The sequence below is a fragment of the Pongo pygmaeus genome, chromosome 12 (assembly GCF_028885625.2).
Source record: "Pongo pygmaeus isolate AG05252 chromosome 12, NHGRI_mPonPyg2-v2.0_pri, whole genome shotgun sequence".
In the NCBI taxonomy this organism is placed as follows: domain Eukaryota; kingdom Metazoa; phylum Chordata; class Mammalia; order Primates; family Hominidae; genus Pongo; species Pongo pygmaeus.
In genome coordinates, this window is record NC_072385.2 from 79,048,229 (window position 1) to 79,074,873 (window position 26,645).

At 42.7% G+C, this 26,645-nt stretch overlaps 1 protein-coding gene across 8 annotated transcripts in view; it reads right to left on the bottom strand.

The window, feature by feature from the left end:
- The window catches only part of SPTBN1 (spectrin beta, non-erythrocytic 1), a 212,620-nt gene that overhangs the window by 143,704 nt on the left and 42,271 nt on the right, over nucleotides 1-26,645 (bottom strand). For 5 of the 8 annotated variants that reach the window (XM_054476597.2, XM_063648736.1, XM_054476599.2 and 2 more), the window contains one exon: nucleotides 263-457. In XM_054476597.2, coding sequence (XP_054332572.1) covers nucleotides 263-410 — 148 coding nt within the window. In that variant the 5' untranslated portion in view covers nucleotides 411-457. Of the gene's footprint in view, nucleotides 1-262; nucleotides 458-1,260; nucleotides 1,551-1,750; nucleotides 1,847-16,849; nucleotides 16,962-26,645 lie in introns of those variants that run through there. The other 3 variants (XM_063648734.1, XM_063648737.1, XM_063648735.1) reach the window with 3 other exon arrangements.

Sequence of the window (26,645 nt, forward strand, 5' to 3'; positions counted from 1 at the left end):
TCTTACAAACTTAGGGCAGCTGTTCTTGAATTGCTATAAATAACACTCTGTGCTCTGAATGATTTTGGCCATTCGAGTTGACAGCTCTCCAAATATGGAACTGACTACCTTACAAAATGGTCAGCTGGCTCTCAAGGACACATTTAAAGAGAAGTGAGACAACCTTCGAACACGATAGCGTCATGGGAACAGGGTGGATGATTTTAAGGGGCATCCTGATTTTAGGCATCCTGGGCCTCTGTGACAGGCGTGAAGGACTCACCTGCCAGAGCCTTGATGCGGGACCGCTCAAAAAGCCGCGCAGAGCTGTTCTCATTGTCCCAGTCATCGACATCCCAGCGGTTGTTGACATCACTGTACTGCTGCTGGATCTCAATGTTGTCATAGTCTGTGGCTACTGTGGTCGTCATCTTGAACTGTCTCAGCTGCTCCTCCACATCAGCTCCTTCTTAGAGTTCTATGAGAAAGAAAAGGAAAAACATTTAGACGTCTAAAGTGTATACAGTCCCCACGGAACCAACTGGGATAAGAGTGAGTAGAAAATAAAACAGTGCTTGCCAAGAATAGGTCTTCTGCAGCAATGCTGGTTTCAGGTTTTAGCACTGTCTCATAATAGGTGTGTGACCTTAGCCAAGTTACTTACTATCTCTAAGCCTCAGTTTCCCCAACCATTAAAGAGGGAAGATACTTCAGAGGTTGTTGAGAGGACTGAATGAGATGATGGATACCCCCAAAATGGTGGGTTTATTCCTTCTTTCTAAAGTTTAAACTCTGCAATTTAAAAATGTTATCGGAGGACCAGGTGCAGTGGCTCACGCCTGTAATTCCAGCACTTTAGGAGGCCGAGGTGGGCAGATCACCTGAGGTCAGGAGTTCGAGACCAGCCTGGACAACAAGGTGAAAACCCGTCTCTACTAAAAATACAAAAATTAGCTGGGTGTGGTGGCACATGCCTGTAATCCCAGCTACTTGGGTGGCTGAGGCAGGGAGAATTGCTTGAATCTGGGAGGCAGAGGTTGTAGTGAGCCGAGATCGTGCCACTGAACTCCTGCCTGGGCAACAGAGCGAGACTCCGTCTCAAAAAGAAAAAAAAAAGAAATGTTATCGGAGGTAGATCAACACCTACGTGGGGCTTCTGAATGAACTCATTTATTCCTATTGTGTATCACTATAAATTATAATCTTTAAGCTTCTCCTGGAAATTCATAAAATGTTATATAAAAGAACTAGCAGATCATTTTATCTAAACATCTCACTTACATATTAGAAAACTGATGCTGAAGATTAAGATGTAAGGCCAGGCACAGTGGCTCACGCCTCTAATCCCAGCACTTTGGGAGGCTGAGGTGGGCGGATCACCTGAGGTCGGGAGTTCCAGTCCAGCCTGACCAACATGGAGAATCCCCATCAATACTAAAAATAAAAAATTAGCCAGGCGTGGTGGCGCGTGCCTATAATCCCAGTTACTTGGGAGGCCGAGGCAGGAAAATTGCTTGAACCCAGGAGCCGGAGGTTTTGGTTGAGCCGACATCATGCCATTGCACTCTAACCTGGGCAACAAGAGCAAAACTCCAATAAGAAAAAAAAATTAAGATGTAAGTGTATGGCAACCAAGGACAGTACCAGTGCACAGTAGATGCTCAATATACGCTTGCTATTCTTTATCCTGAACTGATGAGCTTTAAACATAGCTTCTCCCTTCAATATAGCTATTATTCACTCATTGAACCAAAATACAATGAAGACTTACTATGTACTCTGCGCTGGACCAGATGCTAGGGATAAAAACGAACACAATAAGGAGCTGGCTCTAGGGAAGCTTATATTCTAGTGGTAGGAGCTGGACAAAAGGCACAAAAGAAAAGGCAAGATAGTTTAAAGAAAAAAATGACAGCACAGTCATGTGATAGAGGGAGTGACTATTTTTAGATCTGGTGATCAGGGAAGGCCTCTCGAGTGGGTCCTGAAACTGAGAACTCAATGTCAAGAGGAATGAGTCATGCACAGATCAAGAAGAATAGTGTTTCAGGCAAAGGAAGCAGCATAGCATGCGGGAGGAACGGCAAGTTCAGTGTGGCTGAGTCTAGTGGGCAGCGGGAGAGACTCGGAGACAAGGTTGGGGAGGGAGGTGGGCAAGCCCAAGTGTGGCGGGAAGCAACTGCAGGATTCTAAGCTAATAACCGACACCACCCTTGAGTGCACTTGTAAAATATTCTTCCCAGGGCTGTGTGGAAAACAGATTCTAGGCAGCAATAATGGAAGCAGGGGCCACTTGGGAGGTTACTCCAGAAATGATGGCGGTGCAGCTCTGGGTGGAGAAGCGGGGATGGTTAAGAGGTGGATGTGCTTAGAGGTGGATGTGCTTTGGAGGGAAAACTGACAGGACCTGGTGAAGGACTGACTAGACACGAAACATTGCGAAACTGAGCTAGTGCTATGCCTGATGCCTATGGGTGTGGTTAAATGTGGTTAAATTCCTGCATATTTTAAATTTCACTGTTGGGAAACAGGCTCAGTCAGGCATATGAAGCTATCTACTAAGAAAGTTGTTAATCTGCAAATGTAAGAAGAAAGGAGGGAAAAGACAACTCCCCTTTTAAAGTGCTATGAAGATATCCCAAGAAAAAAGATAAATTATCAACATTTTTTTTTTTTTTGAGATGGAGTTTTGCTGTGTCACCCAGGCTGGAGTGCAGTGGCACCATCTTGGCTCACTGCAACCTCCGCCTCCTGGGTTCAAGCAATTCTTCTGCCTCAGCCTCCCGAGTAGCTGGGACTACAGGCGCGAGCCACCATGCCCAGCTAATTTTTTTATTTTTGGTAGAGATGGGGTTTCACCATATTGGCGCGGCTGGTCTCGAACTCCTAGACCTTGTGATCCGCCCACCTTGGCCTCCCAAAGTGCTGGGATTACAGGCGTGAGCCACCATGCCTGGCCATTATCAACATCTTAAAACTCACAAATTTATTGTCAGGTTTTTGTAGCTGGATGCTCATTTAGTGAAAGCCTTGTTTAATGTGCACCAAGATGTCCACCTAGGCCAGAGTCAGCAGGCCTCCTCACGACAGCCTGCGTGCTAACCAAACCAGACACCACTCAGCAACACAGAAGGATCATTCAAGAGATGATTCTTCCCCCTCACATATGCCACCACACAAAAAATAAACAAACCCATATATGCAGAAAAGAAACATTTATCGTGCTTGAAATGCAGCTTTTTAAAAGTTCCAGCACATAACCACACATGCCACATGCAACCAAGTTTCTATAGTAAATAAGCTGAAACAAATTAACTGCACCTTAAATAAACAGTAGGCTCTTGGGTGGTACCAGCACACAACTGCCTGCTCTTTTGTCATGGCTGTTTTCTCACATGCTATCCAAGAGCACCGCCAACACACCCCACATGTTTCTGAGGAAGAAGCACTGAATCCACATTACAACTGAGCCACAACATCTGTGACTCAAACTGTCACCAATCTCTGCTCTAATAGAAAAATCCTGAATGGCAGTAAAATCCTGGATTCTCATCAGATAGACATACTCAGTCTCAATTAAGTATATTCACGGGTATATTAATTTTCACACCTACATTAGCAATTTATTTATGGGATTTCATAAAAACACAAAAACTTCAGAAACCTAATCCAGTAAGTATATTCCATTGAATGATCTTACAGTGGCATTTAACATTCAAAGTCATAAACCCTTCCAGAAAATGAAAATTAATATTGTCATGCAATCATCTGACCTTGAATATAGTTAACTTTCATGACTATTATCAATATCAAAGACTTTTATAAAGTTCAACCTTGGAGGATTCTATCACTAGGGAGAAAATGTGAAAGTGCTATTAATCCGAAATTCTGAAAGTAAAGAAAGTAAAATTTAATCCAACCCAACCCAAGGTGAAACCCAAGCAAGGCATGCCTCTACCCAGATAAGTTTTAGCTGTTTGGTGCCACCTGCTGACCAAAGAGAAGAAACCTCCAGGACAGCTATACCTGCGCTGCAACATCCACCGCACCCTACTCCTGCAGAAGCACAGCCTGGCCCCTGCCCTGCCCCCACCTGCGAATCTCTCTTTCTATCACTGAACCAACAACTGCTTTCCACAGATTTCTTTTTTTTTTTTTTTTTTTTTGAGACAGAGTCTCGCTCTGTCGCCCAGGCTGGAGTGCAGTGGCACAATCTCAGCTTACTACAACCTCCACCTCCCAGGTTCAAGCAATTCTCCTGCCTCACCCTCCTGATTAGCTGGAATTACAGGTGTGCACCACCATGCCTGGCTAATTTTTGTATTTTTAGAAATAGGGCTTCACCATGTTGGCCAGGCTAGTCTCAAACTCCTGAACTTGGGTGACCTGCTTGCCTTGGCCTCACAAAGTCCTGGGATTACAGGTGTGAGCCTACCTTACCCAGCCCACAGATTACTTAATAAGTAAGTGATAATTCTTGTCTTAAGCTTAAAATAAGTCACTCAGAGAACTAAAGCACTTTTTTCCCTAATGTTCTTTCTTAATGGTGTTCCTTAAAAACACTGTTATTGTTCCTTAAAACGGAAAGGTTAGGCCAGGAGTGGTGGCTCATGCCTGTAATCCCAGCACTTTGGGAGGCCAAGGCAGGCAGATCACTTGAGCCCAGGCGTTGAAGACCAGACTGGACAACACAGTGAGAACCCCATCTCCACAAAAATAAAAAAAAAAAATAGCCAGCTGTGGTGGCATGCCCCTGCGGTTCCAGCTACTTGGGAGGCTGAGGTAGGAGGACCACTCAAGCCAGGGAGGTGGAGGTTGCAGTGAACCATAATTGTGCCACTGCTCTCCACCCTGGGTGACAGAGCCAGACTGTCTCAAAAGAAAAAAACAAAAAACAGGTGAATGGGAAGTCAAAGTATCCAAATTATCCACTAGTCTGTGTACAAAATAAATAAATAAATAAATGCCAAGCACAGTGGCTCACACCTGTAATCGCAACAATTTGGGAGGCCACAGTGGCCAGATCACTTGAGCCCAGGAGTTTGAGACCAGCCTGGGTAAGATGGTGAGACACCCTCCCCACCCTCTTCACTGTCTCTACAAAAATTAGCCGGGCATGGTGGCACGTGCCTGTAGTCCCAGCTACTTGGGAGGCTGAGGTGGGAGGATCACTTGAGCCCAAGAGGTCAAGGCTGCAGTGAGCCATGAACGCGCCACCGCACTCCAGCCCAAACAACAGAGTGAGACTCGTCTCAAAAAAAAAAAAAAAAGCAATGCTCTGAGTTCTTTTTATTCAACCGTTTCACTCAAGTGTCCAGAATTTGATAGTTGAGACATCTTTTTTCTTCAACATTCTCCATTTGTCCAAAGACAATGTCCTTTGTCCAAAGAAAGCTGAGTATTTACAGTGATAGAACCCATTATTTTATTTTCAAGGCAATTTCAAGGCAAAACATCCCTCGCTCCCACCATAGCCATCATGGAAAGGTCCCTTCTAGGCACTCAACAGCAGCAAGGGAGTGACGTGAGGGTGAAGAAGTCAGAGTCAGGGCAACAGTATGGAAGAGTGTGCCCATGGCATGGAGACTCCGAACTCCAGCATGCTACAAACATCATTATCCTCTAACCCACTTCCATATGGGACTGGGCCAGCTGTGAGGACAGTTTATATCACACGTACAGGTGTCCCAGCAGGTTATCTAAAAAGGGCTGGGTTTTCTCAAGGTGCTATTGGCCATGCCTCCCATGGGCTGTGAAGTCCTCTGTACTTCTTAAATAGCTGTGGGAAGGTTAGGAAGAGAAGGGAGGAAGGCTTGGCCATCTTGGAACTCTGCCTGGTGGTTCCACCATTAGGAAACCCGGAAAGGACTATGTAAGGCTGACACAAGGAAAGGGAATCTCCCCTTGAAGAGAAAGGCCCTCATCCCTCTAATAGCAGAGCGAGGGCCTGGATTCCGCTGGACTTGATCACCACGTAGGAGCTCGTTAAACAACTTTTGAATGAATAAGAACAGTAATACCCTGCGTGTGACAAGGGTAATGTCCATGTTCTTTGTGACTAGGTTTTGAAAAGATAGGAAAGTGCCTATCTGCTTTCCCCGCTCTTCTCCATTGTGGGTGGGGGAGGGATGGGGTAGGGTGTGGGGGGGTGTGTGTGTATAAAAAGTAATATGTAGAAAAGCCAAGATCCTCCCCCTCAAATTACTCTTCTTTAATCCTACATCCTATAAACTGGAATTTTCCATAAGATGCATAGAAATTCCAGATGCTTTATTATTTTCTGCTTCAATAAGCAGACACTAAATTCATTTCTTCAAACAGGTGGACCAAGGCAGAAATGGATGTGGAAATTATTATCCTGAACCTTTGAGGTAAAGAGGTTTCTACAACTCTAGCATGAGCTACCACAGGTCATAACCATTAGGAAAGAAACTGGAATGTTACCATGCCAGGCTTTGAAAGTATTCTGTTAGTTCTCCTCTATATTGATTAAAATTTGTAAAGTCAGTACCTGGAACAGCCCAGAGGGAAAATACTTTACCTGTTCTCTTACTTTCCAAGATACCACATTTATTTTCTAAGTCGCACAGGTTATCAGATAAACTTGCAGGTTTTTGTTTTATGAAGAAACAATAATCCCCAGGCTACTTTCCACCATCCTCTTCTGTTACTCTACAAAATCTTTCTTGGTGACATCATCCACTTCTCTGTCTTTTCTGGTTACCCGGTGCTGACAGCTGCTCCCTGGACAGCAAGGTGCAGGTGTCTCCTAACAATCACTAACTCCGCCTGTCGAACACCGAACTCACAGCCCCGACCTCTATGCCCTGCATCTCCTCCACCACTCCCTCGCTGAATGGCATCCCCACTTCTCCCAGCCGCCCCAATCAGAAACCTTCGCAGTCACCTTTCATTTCTCCCTCTCCCTCCACAGGGTGGCCCTAAGGTAACTTGTACCTCCTGAAAATCTCATGAGTTAGTTCCAGCAGGAGTTTCTCATTTCAGCTCCTCATCTCTCATTGTAATCCCTAATCCATTCCCCTACAATGCTACCAGAGGGACCGTGCTAAAATGTAACTCCAGTCATTTCATGCCCCTAAAAACTAAAATCTACCAAGTGGCTCCCAATGCCTTCAGAATAATGCCAAGAAGCCTTAGGAGAGAAAATGAGATTCTCTATGAGGATCTTGCCCATCTCTCTAGCCTGGTCCCACTATCCGTGTCCTAAGCTCTTGCAACTCCTGAGAGAGAAGAATCATGTTCTTGTCTCAGTTCCAAACCCATCACCTGGAACAGCTCTTTACTCTTCCTGCAAATTCTAGCTCAGGTATCACTACAGCCAGGAACCTCCTCAAATCACTCACCACCACCACCACCTGGTCTGATTTAGACAACCTTAGATAGTGCCCACATGCACTCCCTCCGACACCTTATGCACCGCTGACCTATCATTAAAAGACTGCTTCATAATTACAAACCTTCTGTTTACTTACCATCAATAAGCCATGGCCTCTTGAGGTCATGATCCCATCATTCTGTCTTTATAACTCCTAGCAGGGTGCCTGGTAACATTAAGTGCTTGCTAATTATTTGTTTCTAAATGGGCTGCCTGGACGGGTGGCAGAGGGAGGATTGGGAGGTGAGAGCACAGGGGCAAAGTCAATTGGAGCTGCCACTCTGGTACTATCTCCATCAGTCACAACGCCTGAAACATATACTCTTCTGACTTACATAGATCTGGTAGACACTCTGCTTTCAAGGAAGTCACATTTTTTAAAATAGGCTGCTAATGAACGAGTGAATATTTAATAAGGTGCCTCTCCATACACATAATAAAATTTAGATTTCCCTTTTTAATTTAGTTTTTACCCTTGTAAAAAAATTATTTTTTGTCTGAACTACTCAGATTTCAGAGAGTAAAGCAACAAACAGAATACATGGAATTTTCATTGGCACTACACATATGCACACACCCATATACACACACTTTCTTAATACCCAATCTTAATTAAAGGCTCAAATAAATTAAATAAAATGAAGAAGGTGACCAATGTTTGCCAGTCCTTTTCGAGGAAGAAAACTATGTAACAATTACTTTGGCAGAATTCACAGACCCAAATGTTCTGCAAACACTTAAAACACTCCCACTTTATTCAAAAAAGACTTGAAAAACTGTACACCGGATGCTGGTATGCTATCTTTAAAAAGGCCTTCTAAGGACTCTGAAGGCACCAAACTGCAAATTGCGTGTCTGAGAATTTTGCTTCAACTATCTCAACTGTTCAGTTGCCAAAAAGGAGTATCTACAAGAAACCACTGTTTCTTTTTTTTTTTTTTTTAATTATACTTTAGGTTCTAGTGGACATGTGCACAATGTGCAGGTTTGTTACATATGTATACACGTGCCGTGTTGGTTTGCTGCACCCATTACCTCGTCATTTACTTTAGGCATTTCTCCTAATGCTATCCCTCCCCCATCTCCCCACCCCATGACAGGTCCCGGTGTGTGATGTTCCCCACCCTGTGTCCAAGTGTCCTCATTGTTCAATTCCCACCTATGAGTGAGAACATGCAAGAAACCACTGTTTCTTAATAACCTGTCTGACCTATTATTACTCAGGTACATGGGGCTAATGCCAAAAAAGGACCGAGATTGCATCCCAAACATTCAGAGTTCTCTGCTCATAAATACAAAGACACACATGAAAAGTCACAGCATGATAATTAACAACACAAGAAAAGTCACAAGCATATAATGTCCGTTATTAAAGTAGCCTTCACTTTTAAAACAAGCCAGTGTACTGCAGCTTTATAGGAACACATCCACTGTTTAAAAAAAAAAACAATGCCAGGCGCAGTGGCTCACGCCTGTAATCCCAGCACTTTGGGAGGCCGAGGCGGGCAGATCATGAGGTCAGGAGTTTGAGACCAGCCTGGCTAACATGGTGAAACCCTGTCTCTACTAAAAATACAAAAATTAGCCGGGCGTGGTGGAGGGCGCCTATAAACCCAGCTACTCAGGAGGCTGAGGCAGGAGAATTGCTTGAACCTGGGAGATGGAGGTTGCAGTGAGCTGAGATAGCGCTACTACACTCCAGCCTGGGTGGCAGAGCGAGACTCTGTCTCAAAAGAAAAAAAAAAAAAAAGCACGATAGAGCTGTATACAGTTCAGCCAAAATTCACAAAATCAGATCATCCTGAGAGGGAAAGGTTCTCTGAGACCTATTAATAATTATTAAATTACTAAACTCTTGTTAATAAAGTATTTTGGACTTCAAATAATCTATAGCTGTACTAACTTTTGTTTATCAATGACAGAGTATAGTAATATTTCCCACTATGATTATCAGATTTTCTTTCTCATTCCCTGAGTATGTTACAAGATCATAATTATTTTATCTTCTAGATGAGCTGTTAACATTATGAAATATTGTTTTATCCCTATTAACATATGAACTCTATTTTGATTGACAGTAATATTTGCCTGGTATCCATTATTTCAAACCTTCTGTAAACTAAAAATAAAATTCTAAGGCCCCCAACCATCTGAATGGGCCCTCTTGGCCAAGGGCATCCTGGAGTTGCCTGAAAATCTCTTTCAGGCCATGATGGAAGAGGGGAGGTCGGACATGCCTCACTATCCCCCCTCCAGCATTAACATCAACTCAGACCTTAAGTGGGATAAGAAATACTCAAACTCTATTCTCTCTGAAGCCTGCTACTTGGAGGCCTCAACTGCATGATAAAACCTAGGTCTCCACAACCCCTTATCATAAGCCAGACATTCCTTTCTACTGATAATGACTCTTTCGACCAATTGCCATCAGAAAAAATTTAAATCTACCTATGACCTGGAAGGCTGCCCCTATCCTGCCCTTCCAGGTCAAACCAATGTAAATCTTACATGTACTGATTGATGTATTGTGTCTCCCTAAAATGTATAAAAGCAAGCTGTACCCTGACCACCTTGGGCACATGTTATCAGGACCTCCTGAGGTTATGTCACTGGTATGTCCCTAACCTTGACAAAATAAACTTTCTAAATTGACTGAGACCTGTCTCAGACATTTTGAGTTCACACTTCTAGAGTCACTTTGTCTTAGGTATGCCTCTCTTTGTTTCAATCTAACCCAAGAGCGTCTGTCATTTAGTCAGCATGCATAATCCATTTGCATTTATTAGGATTACTACCATATTTGACATTTTAGTCCACTTATTTTGTATTTTCCATCATAATTAACAAAAATATGCAAACTGGGGCCCCAAGCGTTAAACAACTCAATCAAGTCACACAGCTATGATGCTTTTATCATAATATCGTTATCAAAATTGAATCTTGTACCATAAGAACACAATCTAATCTTTAAAATGCAGAGGTGATGACTCTAAACCCTAACACAGCTAAAAATTACATTTTGGGAGGATGGCTTACTCTTTCTGGGGCGCAGTGCTTTATTTGCTTTCTCATTCCATCCTCCTCAGCAACCTTTTGAAGTAGATACTATTATTAGCCCTATTTTAGAGGTGAATAAACTAAAGTTTTGCTGGTGGTGGCACAGCAAAAAAATGAAGAAACCAAGAGGACTTGAACCAAGTGGGTATGACTCCAAAGCCCATGCTTTAAATGAACAAATTGGCCTACCCTCTAAGGCAAGAACCCTTTAATAGTGGTCTATGTCAGAAAAATATCAAAAAGACTCAAGGTTCTTAAATAAATAAGGAAATGAATGACCTCCAAAGTCTAATTACGCCTAGGCCAGTTACCCACCCAGCCAGGTCTCCTTGTACATACACAATGGGGGTGATATTGCCCCCACAAGGAATGAAAATTCATTTTGGGGATGAGGCAAAAAATTGTATTCTTTTTCATATAAGCATAGATACATAATGTATGTATGGCATGAAAATTTCATGGGTGGGCAATTAGGAGAAAAAAAATGTCACACTGGGCGAGGGGGCTCACATCTGCAATCCCAGCGCTTTGGGAGGCCCAGGCAGGAGGATCATTTGAGGCCATGAGTTGGAGACCAGCCCGGGCAACAAAGTGAGCCCGTCTCTACAAAAAAATTAAAAATTAGTCAAGTGTGGTAACACATGCCTGTAGTCCCAGCCACTCATCTTCAAATGGGAGGATCACTTGAGCCTGGGAGGCCAAGGCTGCAGTAAGCTGTGATCATGCCAAAGCACTACAGCCTGGGGGACAGAGCAAGACCCTGTCACAAAAATAAATAAATAAATAAATAATCTAAAAATTCCTATTAAGGGATGGGAATAATGAAAAAAATGATGAAAAACACTATCCAAGCTAAAGAAAAAAATGCTTATCTCCTTTAATGAAGAAGTAACCACCCAACAGTTTCACCTCACCCACTGTCTAGACAGAGCCTATTTATCAAGACAGGGGAATTGAATAAAGTTATTCACACAGAGCTGGCTGTGCAGCAGACCAGAGTTTTGTTATTACTTAAAACAGTCTCCCCAAAAATTTGGGGACTGGAGTTTTTAAGGATAATTTGGTGGGGAGGGGGCCACTGAGTTGGCAGTTCTGATTGGTAGGGGTGGAGATGAATACGGAGTTGAAGCTGTCCTCTTGCATTGAGTCAGTCCTGGGTGGGGGCCACAAGACCAGATAAGCCAGTTTATCCATCTGGGTGGTGCCAAATGATCCATCGAGGACAGGGTCTGCAAAATGTCACAGGTGCTCATCTTAGGTTTTGCAACAGTGATGTTATTCCCAGGAGCCATTTGGGGAGGTTAGAATCTTGCAGCCTCCCGCAGCATGACTCCTAAACCATATTTTCTAATGTTGTGGTTAATTTGTTAGTCCTGCAAAGGCAATCTAGTCCCCAGGCAAGAAGGGGGTTTTGTTATCATCTTTGTTTTAAACTACAAACTAATTTCCTCTCAAAGTTAGTTTGGCCTAAGCCCAGGAAAGAGCAAGGACTGCTTGGAGGTTAGAAGCAAGATGGAATTGGTTAGTACAGATCTCTTTCACTGTCTCAGTTAGAGTTTTGCAATGGCGGTTTCAAACACTTGAAAAAAGCCTCAGAAGACAGAAAGATGAAGAGCACATTTCTCTGTACTAAAGAATTAGAATTTCACATATCATGGATCCCATTCATTATGTCTCTGATATAAAATCTCAGAGTGGCTACTCCCCACCAGAACTAATGTGTGTACTTCAGGGGAGCAGTGAAGATTTAGCCATCTTCTTCCTACAACATTCAAATGCTAAAATGCCCATTATGAACCTCCATTCTCAAAATTCAGAGATAAACCTCTTTCCTACAAGGATGGAAGACACCACTGGAAGGTGATTCTAGCTTTATAAACAACACAGTCCAATAGACACATTTTTTTTTTCTTAATGGGCAAATTCAACCAGGCTCTATACTCTTCGAAGGAGCAAAATTCACCCTTACTATAATGGAAATTAATTGTTTTTAAAGATTTCACTCATGGGAAATACACTGTTTATTTTAAAACATTCTGCCAAAAAGATCTCATCACCATGGTTTAAGAACTTATTATCATTATTATACAGTATAACCATGAATACACTCTATAACAAACAACAGTATGAGACAGAAACATGGCACCCCCCCCCCACCTTCCTCCATTTTACAGAGCAAACTGCACAAGGAACAGTGATATTACAAATGGATTTATTATGTGAGTCCCTGATAAGAAAATTCTTTATCTGCTGCACAGAAATTTATCCTTCTTTACTACTCGTACATTAAAATTTTAAAGTAACTTACTTCTTCTCCGCTTACATATAATACTCTCTAAAATCTAAATATAATTTTGTAAGTCCTAATATTTTGAAAAATCAGCTGAATGTTGAAAGTAGATAGATCTACAGAGAAAGGTTAATTTTTCCAATGTTCATTTACAAACCTCGAAATCACCTAACTTGAACCAACTAAAATATTTTTTGAGTCCTACCAAATAAATACACAGCTATTCTCATATACATGGCAGTTCACAGCCATCCTTGTTTCTGTTCCACATGCAGAGAAGAGCTATTAAAATTGAAATTAACTGATGTCTTCTGGTTGACTAAATTATTTTTAAAAATAGAAACTATTAACTCAATACAGACCTAGCACCATGGTCTTATGGCTAATGTGGGGTTTCTAAGCCACCAAAAATAACAGTTTGGTCTTACATTCACTTCCAAATAGTTTTAAATTACATTAGAGTATAGTTCTAATGGTGCTGCTGCCAAAATACCAATCCTGAATTTCAGTGAGTTTGGCATTTCACTGCCTTATTCGTTGTGAAATTTCCTAAGTTAGCATCATACGTGCCTGAACAACACAGGAGCAATAAAGCACTTTTTATTTGTAATCTGACTTCTCCTAGAGCAACCCAATGCCAAAATCCTCTGCAAATCTATCAAGTGGAAATGCATTATCTCAATAACCTGGAAGAGAATGAAATGAAACAAATATGTAAAACTGCACTGAAAAGCAACACTATACTAAGCGATATGTGAGACACATATACCTCCCCCCACCACCACGAGCTCTGCAAGGGCCAGCAATCCTCTCTGTTCTGTTCTAGTGTGGTTTCTTTGTTTGCTTGCTTGTTTTGAGACAGGGATTCACTCTGTTGCCCAGGCTGGAGTGCAGTGGTGCAGTGTTGGCTCACTGCAACCTCTGCCTCCAGGGCCTCAGCCTCCCCAGTAGCTGGGACCACTGGCACACACCACCACGCCTGGCTAATTTTTGTATCTTCTGTAGAGCCAGGGTTTCACCATGTTGCCTAGGCTAGTCTCCTGCGCTCAAGTGATCTGCCCGTCTCAGTCTCCCAAAGTCTGGGATTACATGCATAAGCCACCGCGCCCAGCCTATTCTGTTCATCTTTAAACCATTAGTTACCAGCATGGCACCTAAGCCATAGCAGGTGCTCAAAAACAATTGTGAAATGCTACACAGATGGTAGGAGCTGTGTTGCAGCAGAGTAATCTAACTCTAAAACACAGTGCTTCTTCCTACCTAAATAGTATGTACTTTGGATCCCAGTAAAATTCTCATTGTTACACAGGAACAACCTTCTCTTTACTCAGATTTATTCAGAGAAGGTTATAAATTTGTAAGTTATAAAATTATAAATTTATTTTCAACTGTCACAAAACATGAGGGGTCATATTTGGATAGGATTGCAGTAATCACTAATTTCACAATCTCACCAGTATTTGCCTTTTAACATATTTATTTTAAATACACACGATTTTAAGATCATTTCTCTTTGTAAAATACCCTAAATCCTACCCTGTCATGGTGACCCAGATTTCCAGAGATTTACACTTTATTAAATGTTCTCAAAGAGCTGTTCAAATAACTACCATCACTTGCATTAACACTGCAGCAACAAGCCTTTCCCCTTTGTATGCTTGGTAAATATTTCCCAGACTTACTCAGAGATCCATAACCTTTCAAATAAACAAAATGAGTAAAGATTGGCCTATGATACTTGAAAGGAAGAGAACATCAATCCTAGAAAAAACATTCAAATAATTATCATTTTAACATGATCAAACCTCTGTTAGAGGGGTCCCCAACCCCCAGGCCACACAGCAGAAGGTGAGCAGCAGACAAGCAAGTGAGGTACAGCTGTTCCCCATAGTTTGCATATACCTACCATCTGAGCTCTGCCTCCTGTCAGATTCATGGTGGCATTACAGCCTCATAGGAGCGCAAACCCTACTGTGAACTGCACATGAGAGGGATCAGGATTGTGCTCTCCTTATAAGAATCTAATGCCAGATGATCTCTCAGTGTCTCCTATCACCCCTGCCGATGGGACCATCTAATTGGAGGAAAACAAGCTCAGGGCTCCCACTGATTCTATATCATGGTGAGTTGTAGAATTATTATTATTACTATTATTATTTTTTGAGATGGAGTCTAGCTCTGTCGCCCAGGCTGGAGTGCAGTGGCATGATCTTGACTCACTGCAACCTCCACCTCTTGGGTTCAAGAGGTTCTCCTGCCTCAGCCTCTGCAATCCCTAGCTGGGATTGCAGACATGCACCACCACCACACCTGGCTAATTTTTGTATTTTTAGTAGAGACGGGGTTTCACCATGTTGGTCAGGCTGGTCTCGAACTCCTGACCTCAGGTGATTCGCCCACTTTGGCCTCCCTAAGTGCTGAGATTACAAGGGTGAGCCACCATGTCTGGCCAGAATTATTTCATTATATATTACAATGTAATAATAATAAAGTGCACAATAAAAGTAATGTGCTTCAATCATCCTGAAACCATCCCCACAACCCGTCAGTGGAAAAACTGTCTTCCACGAAATCAGTCCCTGGTGCCAAAAAGGTTGGAGACCACTGCTCTATTACTAAAATGTGTTTAAACCTGATCAATCTGAAAAAAAAATTTTTAAAAAACAAAATATTGTTTAACAATACAGTCTACACAGTCTGGAATCCATTAGAGGCCTACACATGACTGCTTAAAAGCTTATTTTCAAAGGTACTCAATATCAAGCTTGGTAACAAAAGTCAGTTAAAGTAAATGTGGATTCACTTTGGCTCTCCTCATGAGTATACAAGAAAAATGAGCCATGGTGCCTATAATATTGCCATAAGTTTAGAACCACAAAGGAGATCTCTGATTTACAGTGCATTTATCATAGGTGACAGCCATAAGTTAAGTATGTTAAGTATGTCTACTGTGGGGCCAGACCCTAATCCAACTGAGCCAATCAGCCCAACACCCAGGCTGGGGATACCTCACCACACTTTCCAGAAAGTCACAGGATAAATGCATAGCCTGTCCAAAGCTGCATGGGCTTGTAATTCAAACTTATCTGGCTCCTACTATTGCTCAAATGACTGCAAAATGAAAATAAGATCTTAGCTGGTGAAGTCTTCAATCAGGTATAAGAGCAAAAGGAATCAGCAAGTTTCTGCATTCTCCCAGTAGGGGGAAAAAACTTAGAAGAAAGATCAGGGCATCCAGACCACTCTGAATTTCTTTAAAATCTCCCTAGTGATGTGACTTTTGAAAGTGCACTTTACAACTACTTACTTGACCAAAATCAAGTCCATAACTTCATCTCCTTGAAATATGTTACTAATAAACAAGTTTTCTATTTCCCAAAATATCTGCAACATAATATGCACTTTGTTTTTCCTATCTCAAAATGCTTTCAAAGCAGTTGCTTCTGTTGTCAAAACCAGCACCACAGAAGAATGAACCGGATGTCAGGGCAATTTGGAACATTTGGAGGGAACTAAATTCTGTTAGTATTCTATGACTCTGCACAGAGAGAAGTATCAGCGGCTGGGCACCAGCAGTAACTGGATTTTTAGTGGAGCCTGAGTGTTATGGACCAAATTGTGCTCACCTTCCAAATTCACATGTTGTAGGAGTAACCCCTAATGTGATTGTATTCGGAGACAGAGCCTGTAGGGAGGTAATTTAGGTTAAGTGCGGTCATAATGGTAGGGCCCTAATCCAATAGGACTGGTGTAGTTATTAGAAAAGGAACAAAGAATGGCCAGGCACAGTGGCTCATGCCTATAATCCCAGCACTTTGGGAGGCTGAGGTGGGCGGATCACCTGAGGTCACGAGGTTGAGACCAGCCTGGCCAACATGGTGAAACCCTTTCTCAAATAAAAATACAAAAATTAGCCGGGCGCAGTGGTGGGTGCCTGTAATCCCAGCTACTTGGGAGGCTGAGGCAGGAGAATCACTTGAGCCTCGGAGGCGGAGGCTGCAGTGAGCAGAGACCATGCCACTGCACTCTAGCCTGGGTGACAGAGTGAGAACCCTTATCATTTAAAAAAAAAAAAAAAAAGAAAGAAAGAAAGGAACAAAGAGACACTGCGGTTCCCCTGCACCCACCCATTTGCACAAAGAAAAGGCCAGGTGGGGACACAGTGAGGCGGCAGCCATCTGCAAGCCAGGAAGAGAAGCCTCATCAGAAATCAACTGACAGATCCTTGATCTTGGACTTCTACCCTGCAGAACAGTGAGAAAATAGATTTCTGTTGTTTAATCCATATAGTCTGTGGCATTCTGTTATGGCAGCCTGAGCAGATTAATTCACCAAGTGAACCCTAAAGCTGCCTTCTGTGCCATTAAACTCCAATCTCAATCCAAGGATCCCGTAATTAATGAAGGCTTTCTAATCTCATTAGCAATGGCACTGCTAACTCTCAATATCTTGTGATTTTAAAGATAAGGACAATGGATAAATGAGAACCAGATCAACAACTTCACCTTACTGTTTTAGGCTGGCCATCATGTCCCCGTGCAGCAGCTGCCGCTGCCCTAACAGTTATAAAGGCCCTCAAAATCACAAACTATGCTCAACTCACTCTCTACAGTTTTCATAACTTCCAAAATCTATTTTCTTCCTCACACCTGACGCATATACTTTCTGCTTCCCGGCTCCTTCAGCTGTACTCACTCTTCGTTGAGTCTCCCACAGTTACCATTGTTCCTGGCCTGGACTTCAATCTGGCCTCCCACATTATTCCGGATACCACATCTGACCCCCATGATTGTATCTCTCGGATCCACATGACATTCACTCCATTTCTCCATGTTTCCTTCTTTCCTGTTCCTCAACCTTATCACACTTGGTTTATTGATGGCAGTTCCACCAGGTCTAATTGCCACTCACCAGCAAAGGCAGGCTATGCTACAGTATCTTCCACATCTATCATTGAGGCTACCGCTCTGCCCTCCTCCATTACCTCTCAGCAAGCTGAACTCATTGCCTTAACTTGAGCCCTCACTCTTGCAAAGGGACTACGCATCAATATTTATACTGACTCTAAACATGCCTTCCTTATCCTGCACCACCATGCTATTATATAGGCAGAAAGAAGTTTCCTCACTATGCAAGAGTCCTCCATCAATAATGCCACTTTAATAAGAACTCTTCTCAAGGCCTCTTTACTTCCAAAGAAAGCCGGAGTCATTCCCTGCAAAGGCCATCAAAAGGCTTCAGATCCCATTGCTCCGGACAACTGTATGCTGATAAGATAGCTAAAAAAGCAGCTAGCGTTCCAACTTCTATCCCTCACGGCAGTTTTTCTCCTTCTCATCTGGCCACTCCCACCTGCTCCCTCACTGAAACTTCCACCCATCTCTTCCTACACAAAGCAAATGGTTCTTGGACCAAAGAAAATATCTCCTTCCAGTCTCACAGGCTCATTCTATTTGTCATTTCATAAGCTCTTCCATGTAGGTTACAAGCCACTAGCCCACCTCTTAGAACCTCTCATTTCCTTTCCATCGTGGAAATCTATCCTTAAGGAAATCATTTCTCAGTGTTCCATCTGCTATTCTACTACTCCTCAAGAATTTCTCAGGCCCCCTCCCTTCCCCACACATCAAGCTCGGGGATTTGCCCCTCCCAGGACTGGCAAATTGACTTTACTCACATGCCTCGTGTCAGGAAACTAAAATACCTCTTGGTCTGGGTAGACACTTTCACTGGATGGGTAGAGGCCTTTCCCACACGGTCTAAGAAGGCCACCGTGGTCATTTATTCCCTTCTGTCAGACATAATTCCTCGGTTTGGCCTTCCTACCTCTATACAGTCCGGTAACGGACCGGCCTTTACTAGTCAAATCACCCAAGGAGTTTCTCAGGCTGTTGGTATTCAGTGGCACCTGGTTTTACCTCAAACTGCAACCCTTAAGTCTCTCTTTAAGTGGACAGAAGATCTTCAGTGGCAAAGTACGCTCCAATACTTTCACCCTGATGAAGTCCTATTCTTTACTTTTATACTTACTCTTATTCTCGTTCCCGTTCTTATGCCACCCTCTACCTCTCCCCAGCTATCTCTACCACACTATCAATCTCAGTTACTCTCTCCTAGCCGTTTCTAATCCTTCTTTAACAAACAATTGCTGGCTTTGCATTTCTCTCTCCTCCAAAATCACAAAGGTCTCGACTTACTGCTAAAAAAAAAAGGGGGAATCTATATTTTTAAATGAAGAGTGCTGTTTTTAACCCAAATCAATCTGGCCTGGTATATGACAACATTAAAAAAAAACTCAAAGATAGAGCCTAAAAGCTTGCCAACCAAGCAAGTAATTACACTAACCCCCCTTGGACCCCCTTGGACACTCTAATTAGATGTCCTGGGTCCTCCCAATTCTTAGTCCTTTAATACCTGTTTTTCTCCTTCTCTTATTCAGACCTTGTGTCTTCCATTTAGTTTCTCAATTAATCCAAAACCATATCCAGGCCATCATCAATCATTCTATACGACAAATGGTTCTTCTTTTTTTTTTTTTTTTTCAGTAATAGCTCAGTATTTTCTTTTTTTTTTCTTTTATTATTATTATTATTATTATTATTATTATACTTTAGATTTTATGGTACATGTGCGCAATGTGCAGGTAAGTTACATATGTATACATGTGCCATGCTGGTGCATGACAAACGGTTCTTCTAACAACCCCACAATTATCACCCCTTACCACAAAATCTTCCTTCAGCTTCATCTCTCCCACTCTAGGTTTCCACGTCACCCAATCCTCCTCAAATCAGCCCTGAGAAACATTGCCCATTATCTATCCATACCACCCCCAAAAATTTTCGCCACCCCAACACTTTACCACTATTTTATTTTTCTTATTAATATAAGAAGACAGGAATGTCAGGCCTCTGAGCCCAAGCTAAGCCATCGTATCCCCAGTGACCTGCACGTATACATCCAGATGGCCTGAAGCAACTGAAGATCCACAAAAGAAGTGAAAATAGCCTTAACTGATAACATTCCACCATTGTGATTTGTTTCTGCCCCACCCTAACTGATTAATGTACTTTGTAATCTCCGCCACCCTTAAGAAGGTTCTTTATAATCTCCCTACCCTTGAGAATGTACTTTGTGAGATCCACCCCCTGTCCCCAAAACATTGCTCTCAACTCCACCGCCTATCCCAAAACCTATAAGAACTAATGATAATCCCACCACCCTTTGCTGACTCGTTTTTCGGACTCAACCCGCCTGCACCCAGGTGAAATAAACAGCCTTGTTGCTCAAAAAAAAAAAAAAAAAAAAAAAAAGAACCAGATCAACCTAAACTTTACTTTCTCTGGAGAGACTTCTGAAACCCCTAGTCCCAGCCCAGGGCCTCTCCTGTTCTATGTTCCTACTGGTTTGTTGTTGTTTTTTTTCACAGCATGCACTACGATGGTGTTTAAATAATTCCCTGTGTAATTATTTATCAAATGACTATCTTGCCTGAAAGTATACTGTACTCTCCAAGAACTATTGGGTATTTCTCTGTTTTTCATCAATGTATCCCTAAATATAGTGTCTAGCTCACAGAGGACAATATACAAATGTTTAATGAATAAAGTTTATACTTAAAATTTTCTCAGCTTCGAAGAGGATTAGAAGCACTTTCCCTACCAATTCCGCTACTATCAAGAAGAAAAAATCAGTCAGTTCATCAAGTGGTAAATTTTTCCAAATGTAAACTGTAAGTAGAAAAAAAAAACAAACAGATAAGCTCTTGTAGACTGAGTCATCTATATTTTTAAAATTATATTTACATGAGAATTTTTAAGTTCTCTCACTGACCAAAAAGCTTCAAAAGCAACTTCAAATTTCTAAGACAAATTTTCATTGCTGTGTGAGCAGCCATGCTCAAGGGTGCCGGCTCTGCGACAGGTCCGTGGCCTGGTCAGCCCTTTCCTCACTCCCTCCGAAAGCACATGTAGCACGGGGAAGGTCCCAGGGCCGAGAGAGGATTCAAATTGTTCAAGCACACATACAGTCTTGCATTCAGATTTTATTAATTAATTAATTAATTTATTTATTTATTTATTTTGAGACGGAGTCTCACTCTGTCGCCCAGGCTGGAGGGCAGTGGCGCAATCTTGGCTCACTGCAAGCTCCCCCTGCTGGGTTCACGCCATTCTCCTGCCTCAGCCTCCCAAGTAGCTGGGACTACAGGCACCCGTCACCTCGCCCAGCTAATTTTTTGTTTTTTTAGTAGAGATGGGGTTTCACAGTGTTTGCCAGGATGGTCTCGATCTCCTGACCTCGAGATCCGCCTGCCTCAGTCTCCCAAAGTGCTGGGATCACAGGCGTGAGCCACCGCGCCTGGCCCAGATTTTTAAAAATAAAGTTCCCAAGGTTAGAAGAGATAAAAACTGACAGCAATTCAAGGAAAATGTGGCAAGCTCAATGTGAAGCAACAGCAGAAGATACAACTAAAGGAAGCTTCATTGTTAGACGCCAGGTTAAATCACCCCAGGTACTGACCAAGCCAAGAGTGTCCAGAAGGGGCAGCCAGGCTGTAAGACACCTAGGAGACCCAGCCTAGGAGCTAGGACCCCTGGGGAAAAGTCCAGGAGAGAAACCTGGCAGGTATCTGCAGGCAGCTTCAGGAGCCCTCCTGGTAGAGCTGGCAGAGATTTCCCAGCAGGCGGGGAGCAACAACTTCACAGTGGCTAGGGGTTAGGAAGTACTTTCTAACAACTAGAGTGCTCCAAAAACACAGAGAGCAGAGAGGTATTTGATTTCTTGTTGTTGTTTCACAGCACACACTGAAACAATGTTTAAATAATGACCCGTTAAATGACTATCTTGCCTGAAAGTATACTGTACTCTCCATATATTCAACAGGATAGCTACAGAAAGAACTGAGTACTGTGTGGGAAGCTGGGATGCATGTATTCCAAGATCTCATCCAACTAACAGGCATCTAAAATTTGTTTAACCACCAAGTATTCACACCATTCTTGTGATCAAATACAATGCAGTAATACTATAATATGCAAAACTTGGTTCCCAAGGTGTGTAAGACACTCTCTCTTCAATGAAGCTCAGAACATATTTCAAAATAATGGCTTTTCCATCCCTATGTTTAACTGAATCACTATTACTTTAATTGTAACCATTCTTTGTTTGGGGTGTTGTCATATTAACAAAATATTTGCACTCTCTTTATAAATAAAGTATTCTTCTACAAACATTTATACACGTTTTCACTGGATTTCACAACCCCATTGAAAATAATGAGCAAAAAGTTCTCAAAACAGCTTCTGCATTCTGATGAAAACATTCATTTTAAGTACACCTCTGGAAATATTTATCACTAAACCAATTATTTTGTTTGGGAATTTTACGCTTTTTACAATATTATAAAGTACCAAGTAAAACATTTGCTTATTTAAAAAAAAACCTTTTAATTAGAAAATACAGTCATCCCTCACTACCCATGGGCAATTGGTTCCAGGACCTCTTATGAATACCAAAATCCATGGATGCTCAGGTCCCTTATATAAAATGGTGTAGTATTTGTATATAACCTACACACATCCTCTCAAATACTTTAAATCACCTAGAGATTACTTATAATTCCCAATACAATGCCTACACATCACCTTATTCACATGGATTCAATGCAGTTCTCAGTAAGCAGCAAATCAAGCTTCTGCTTTTTGGAACTTTGTGGATTTTTTTTTCCCAAATATTTTCTATTCATGGTTGGTTGAATTCACAGATGCAGAACCCATGGATACAGGGGACCAGCTGTACTGCTTATGCTGGTATGACTTCTCAGTCACCCGAGGAATATCATTAAGTCTAGGATTTTATTCACCGAAAAAGGAGGAAATATTCCTCACTACCTAAATAGATATGAAAATCCAAAAGGTTTTTATTTAAGAAAGTCATAGAACATCAGAATGTAAAACAGATGTGCCTTGCAAGACCTTTGTTTACACAAACCTCTCTGCCTCTTCAAGTTGGAAGGAGGGGAGGTGGCAGCACCTCAGAAAGTAGTTTTCCTAATAAATTACTCCCTTACTTTTCTCCTAATCAGACATTTGCTTTAATGGAGGAGATTTGAACAAGTCAGTCCCACCTAGTGCACTTAAAAATCAATGCACACATATTCAGCATTAGTCGTATTGTAACAAATCCCTAATATAGTGTGGGGGATACTCAGAAGAGGAGTTGGTGATAAACCAAACCAAGCAATCAAAATACTACACCTGAAGGCTGCAGAATATGGTTTGTCATGGCTGTTTTAATGCAGTTCCTGGAAATGTCCTTAACATTTTCTATATATAGATTATGACAGCACCAAAATATTCCCCCCAGAAGTGAACTAATACATTTAGAAGCACCAAGAAAATATGGGAAAGCCATTCATTGCAACCACACTCAGCTACTGAGGGATGAATAGTTATGTATTTAGCAGTTTCTCAGCCAGAAGTGGGTTGGTTTTGCTTTTTGGCAATGGGTTTATGTTTTTAATATTGCTGTGTTACTCGAGAAGAGTTGATGTGTTCAAAGACTAGAAAGGAAAGGCCTGTTTGTGAAACCAGTGATGAGAACATGGATCAAAATAATGACCTACAAGGATGGTGGCTTTCATGCTCATGGAGACTTCTCATTTCTAATCCTTGGACACTTTTAAATTCTGCTAAGGCCCTCAGATTCTCAAGAGTGTAGGTGCTGGGTGAGACAGCCAGTGTCAAAGAGATTTCTCTGAAGAGCATCTTGTTCCCACACTGGGCCTGCAGGAGGACAGACAGGTAGGGGGCACTGTTCCCTCAGCTTGCTCTGACTGCAAAGCCACTAACCAGATGAGCAATGAGATCCCCACACTATGCTTAGTCCTCCATGAACAGGAAGGCAGCCACTGGCTTACATAGTGTGCTGAAAGATGGGCCAAGTTCCCATGAGAATTGTGTTCATATCTCCATGTGGAGCATGCAAAAAAGCTAAGCATAATATATCCGCATGGAGACACCAGTGACCAGTGTCATGGGGCAGGTGAGAATGGATGACCAAAAATAAGCTCAGCAGATTAAGCTCCACGCAACAAAATGATTTTCTTTTTAAATACAGGGATCACCAAACTGAAGGCTAAGAATGTACCCAGTTGTAAAATCCAATGTGACTACTATGCCAGGGAAGCTCCCAGGCCACACAGGCAGCTCTCCTTTCCTCATAACCACAGAGGGAACATGGCAGTAGCCTTGAGTGCGTTCTTCTCTGAGGTACCCTAGCTGATCTGTTAGCTCTCTGAGTCCGTGCAGAGCTCATTCCTGACACTTAATGAGGGCAAAGCCAACAAACACTGGCCCTCTTCAACCAGACTGCTCACCACTCACACAATCCCCAGGAACCTCCATCTAGAAGCTCCAGAAGGTTCCTGCTCAACAGGCTTTACAAAAGAAGAATGACGAAGCCCTTCACCTTGCTTTCACTGTCCATTCTAAAAGGAGAAACAACAACAAAAAAACCCCCAGGAAGGCCAGAGTTTGCCCTTGGTTCGGCACTTAGATTTTCCATGAACACATCTCTGTCTGACTTCAAGGGAAGCCCATTAATCTTTCCTGATGTACAAGAACCTGGCAGGAAAAGTAGGCAGGGAGCTGTCACCCATGCACACACAGCCCCGCTTCAAAGTGTATTCTCTGAAGTGAATATTTATTTCTCTTCCTCTAAATGGCATAAGGTATCTTCCTCTGTTGCCAGAAATACACAGTTATGTGAGGAGCAGCCATCCCCGACGTAAACCAACCCTTCACAGAGGGTGGGGTTGGGGGGGTGCAGGTAAAGTGCGACCACTCTGACAGCCTGGCCATCCCCACAGCACTAAATTGATGCCAGCTGCCCACTACAGACTACATTCCTGAGGTCCTGTGACTGGCTCCTGAGAAGACTAACAAACCTTCCCATCAGCTTCCAGATGAGAGCAAGGGTGAGGCCTTTGGGGCTAGAAAGCAGAAACTCACCAGCTCCCCGATCAGAACCACAGTCTCACTCTTGGCAGGGGTAGGGTGTCATTTCAAAGGCCAGTGTGTTTGGGGAAGGAGTGAGTGAATTATATGACTGACATCCAGAAAAGAAAAATACACATACTCTCTCTCTCAGAGATTAACATTTGTAGAGTGATGCTGTCAGGACAGGTCTGGAAATGAACCGAAGCTCCTTAATCTAGTCTTGGCTTTAGTGTAGTGCAAATATTTTCCTACCAAATATTCTAGAAGATGCTAATGATCACCTCCCAACAAAAATTTTCAGGGAGCTGCAAATACTTACCAAAACGTGATCAAGCTTTTCTCACAAAGTCTCTACACACACTAGTTGCTCCATACTCTAGCTTCCACTTCTCACAACTCCCCGGTCCCCCACCTTTGCGCTGTCCTCTCCCCAGAGAGGCTCCATCCCCAGGCAGGGGTGGTAACTCTCCGGTGTAGTGCCCAGTGCCAGCAAAGGGCATCCAGGTACCACCTCCCATCAACCTGACCCGCCATGTCAAGGAGCACTGAGCAGAAAGGTGAGCAAGTAACGAGACAAAGCCTCCAAAACACGAAGAGCTGGAACTGACCAATTCAGAATCCACCAACTCCATCTCCTCCTCTTTCTGGATGCCACAAACCTACACCTGGCTATCCAGCCAGGTTAGCATTTAATTGGTTTAAATTATCCTTAATGGATATACACAGCATTAGAAATGATCAGTTATCCCTAACACTGTACCTAAATAATGTGTAGTGTTCCCTAAAAGGGAGAAGGAAGGTTTCTACAATATGCAGAGGTGACCAGCTATTCAAGAAGTTCCTTTGTAATATATAGCAACTGGTCTGAAATTTGCCATTCTCATTTAACTAATTACAAACCTATTTGTTTCTAAAGGAATTTAAAAAAAGAAAAAGAAAAAAAAGAGCCAAAGAGCCAAAAAGCCCCGGAGGCAGTTTATCATGCCTCTGGTAGCTCATGTGGGATAAGGAAGGGCAATTTCTACTTGGGTAAAGGGGACAGGAAGATGAGGACTCCTTGCTTCCTCTTCACTGGGGACCCCAGAGTCCTGCTCTCTGCAGCTGCCTAGCCTGACTGTTGACAGGACAGTCCACAAGCCCCGAGAGAAGATCATGAGAGATCTGTAATCAGAGAATCTGACATTCCTTCCAGAAATCAGCCATTCCTTATTTGGGTCAGTCCCAGCAGAGGACTGTGGACAAGTCATCTGGCTACTCAGGGCCTCAATTTCCCCATCTATAAAGAGACGACTGGACAGGAACAGTGTTCTTGGCTGCACATCACTGTCACCTGTGTGGATACTGTGATTTAATTACGCTGGCTCAGGTATGAGTGAGCATCAAGATCTTTAAAATGTGCAGCCGGCCAAATGCAGTGACTCACACCTATAATCCCAACACTTTGGGAAGCCAAGGCAGGCAGATCCCTTGAGCCTAGGAGTTTGAGACCACCTTGGGTAACATGGCAAAACCCCATTTATACAAAAATTAGCTGGGCGTGGTGGCATCTATCTGTAGTCGCAGCTACTACAGGAGGCTGAGGTAGGTGGATCCCTTGAGCCTGGGAGGCAGAGGTTACAGTGAGCCATGATTGCGCCACTGCACTCCAGCCTGGGCAACAGAGCCAGACCCTGTCTCAAAACAGAACAAAACAAAAAATAAAATATCCAGCCAAGGATTGAGAACTACTAATGAGCTAGAGCTCTTTCTAGCTTAAACAAAAAACGTTAGAAACCTCAAATACCAATAAAACCATCAGCAGCCACACCCCACCCCTCCTTAGCGCGGTGGAGCAAGATGAAAAAAAAAAACAGAACAAATCTCTCAAAGAAAGGGACATCTCCAGCAGCCTGGTCCTGGGAACACCTGAAGCCCACTGAGTCTT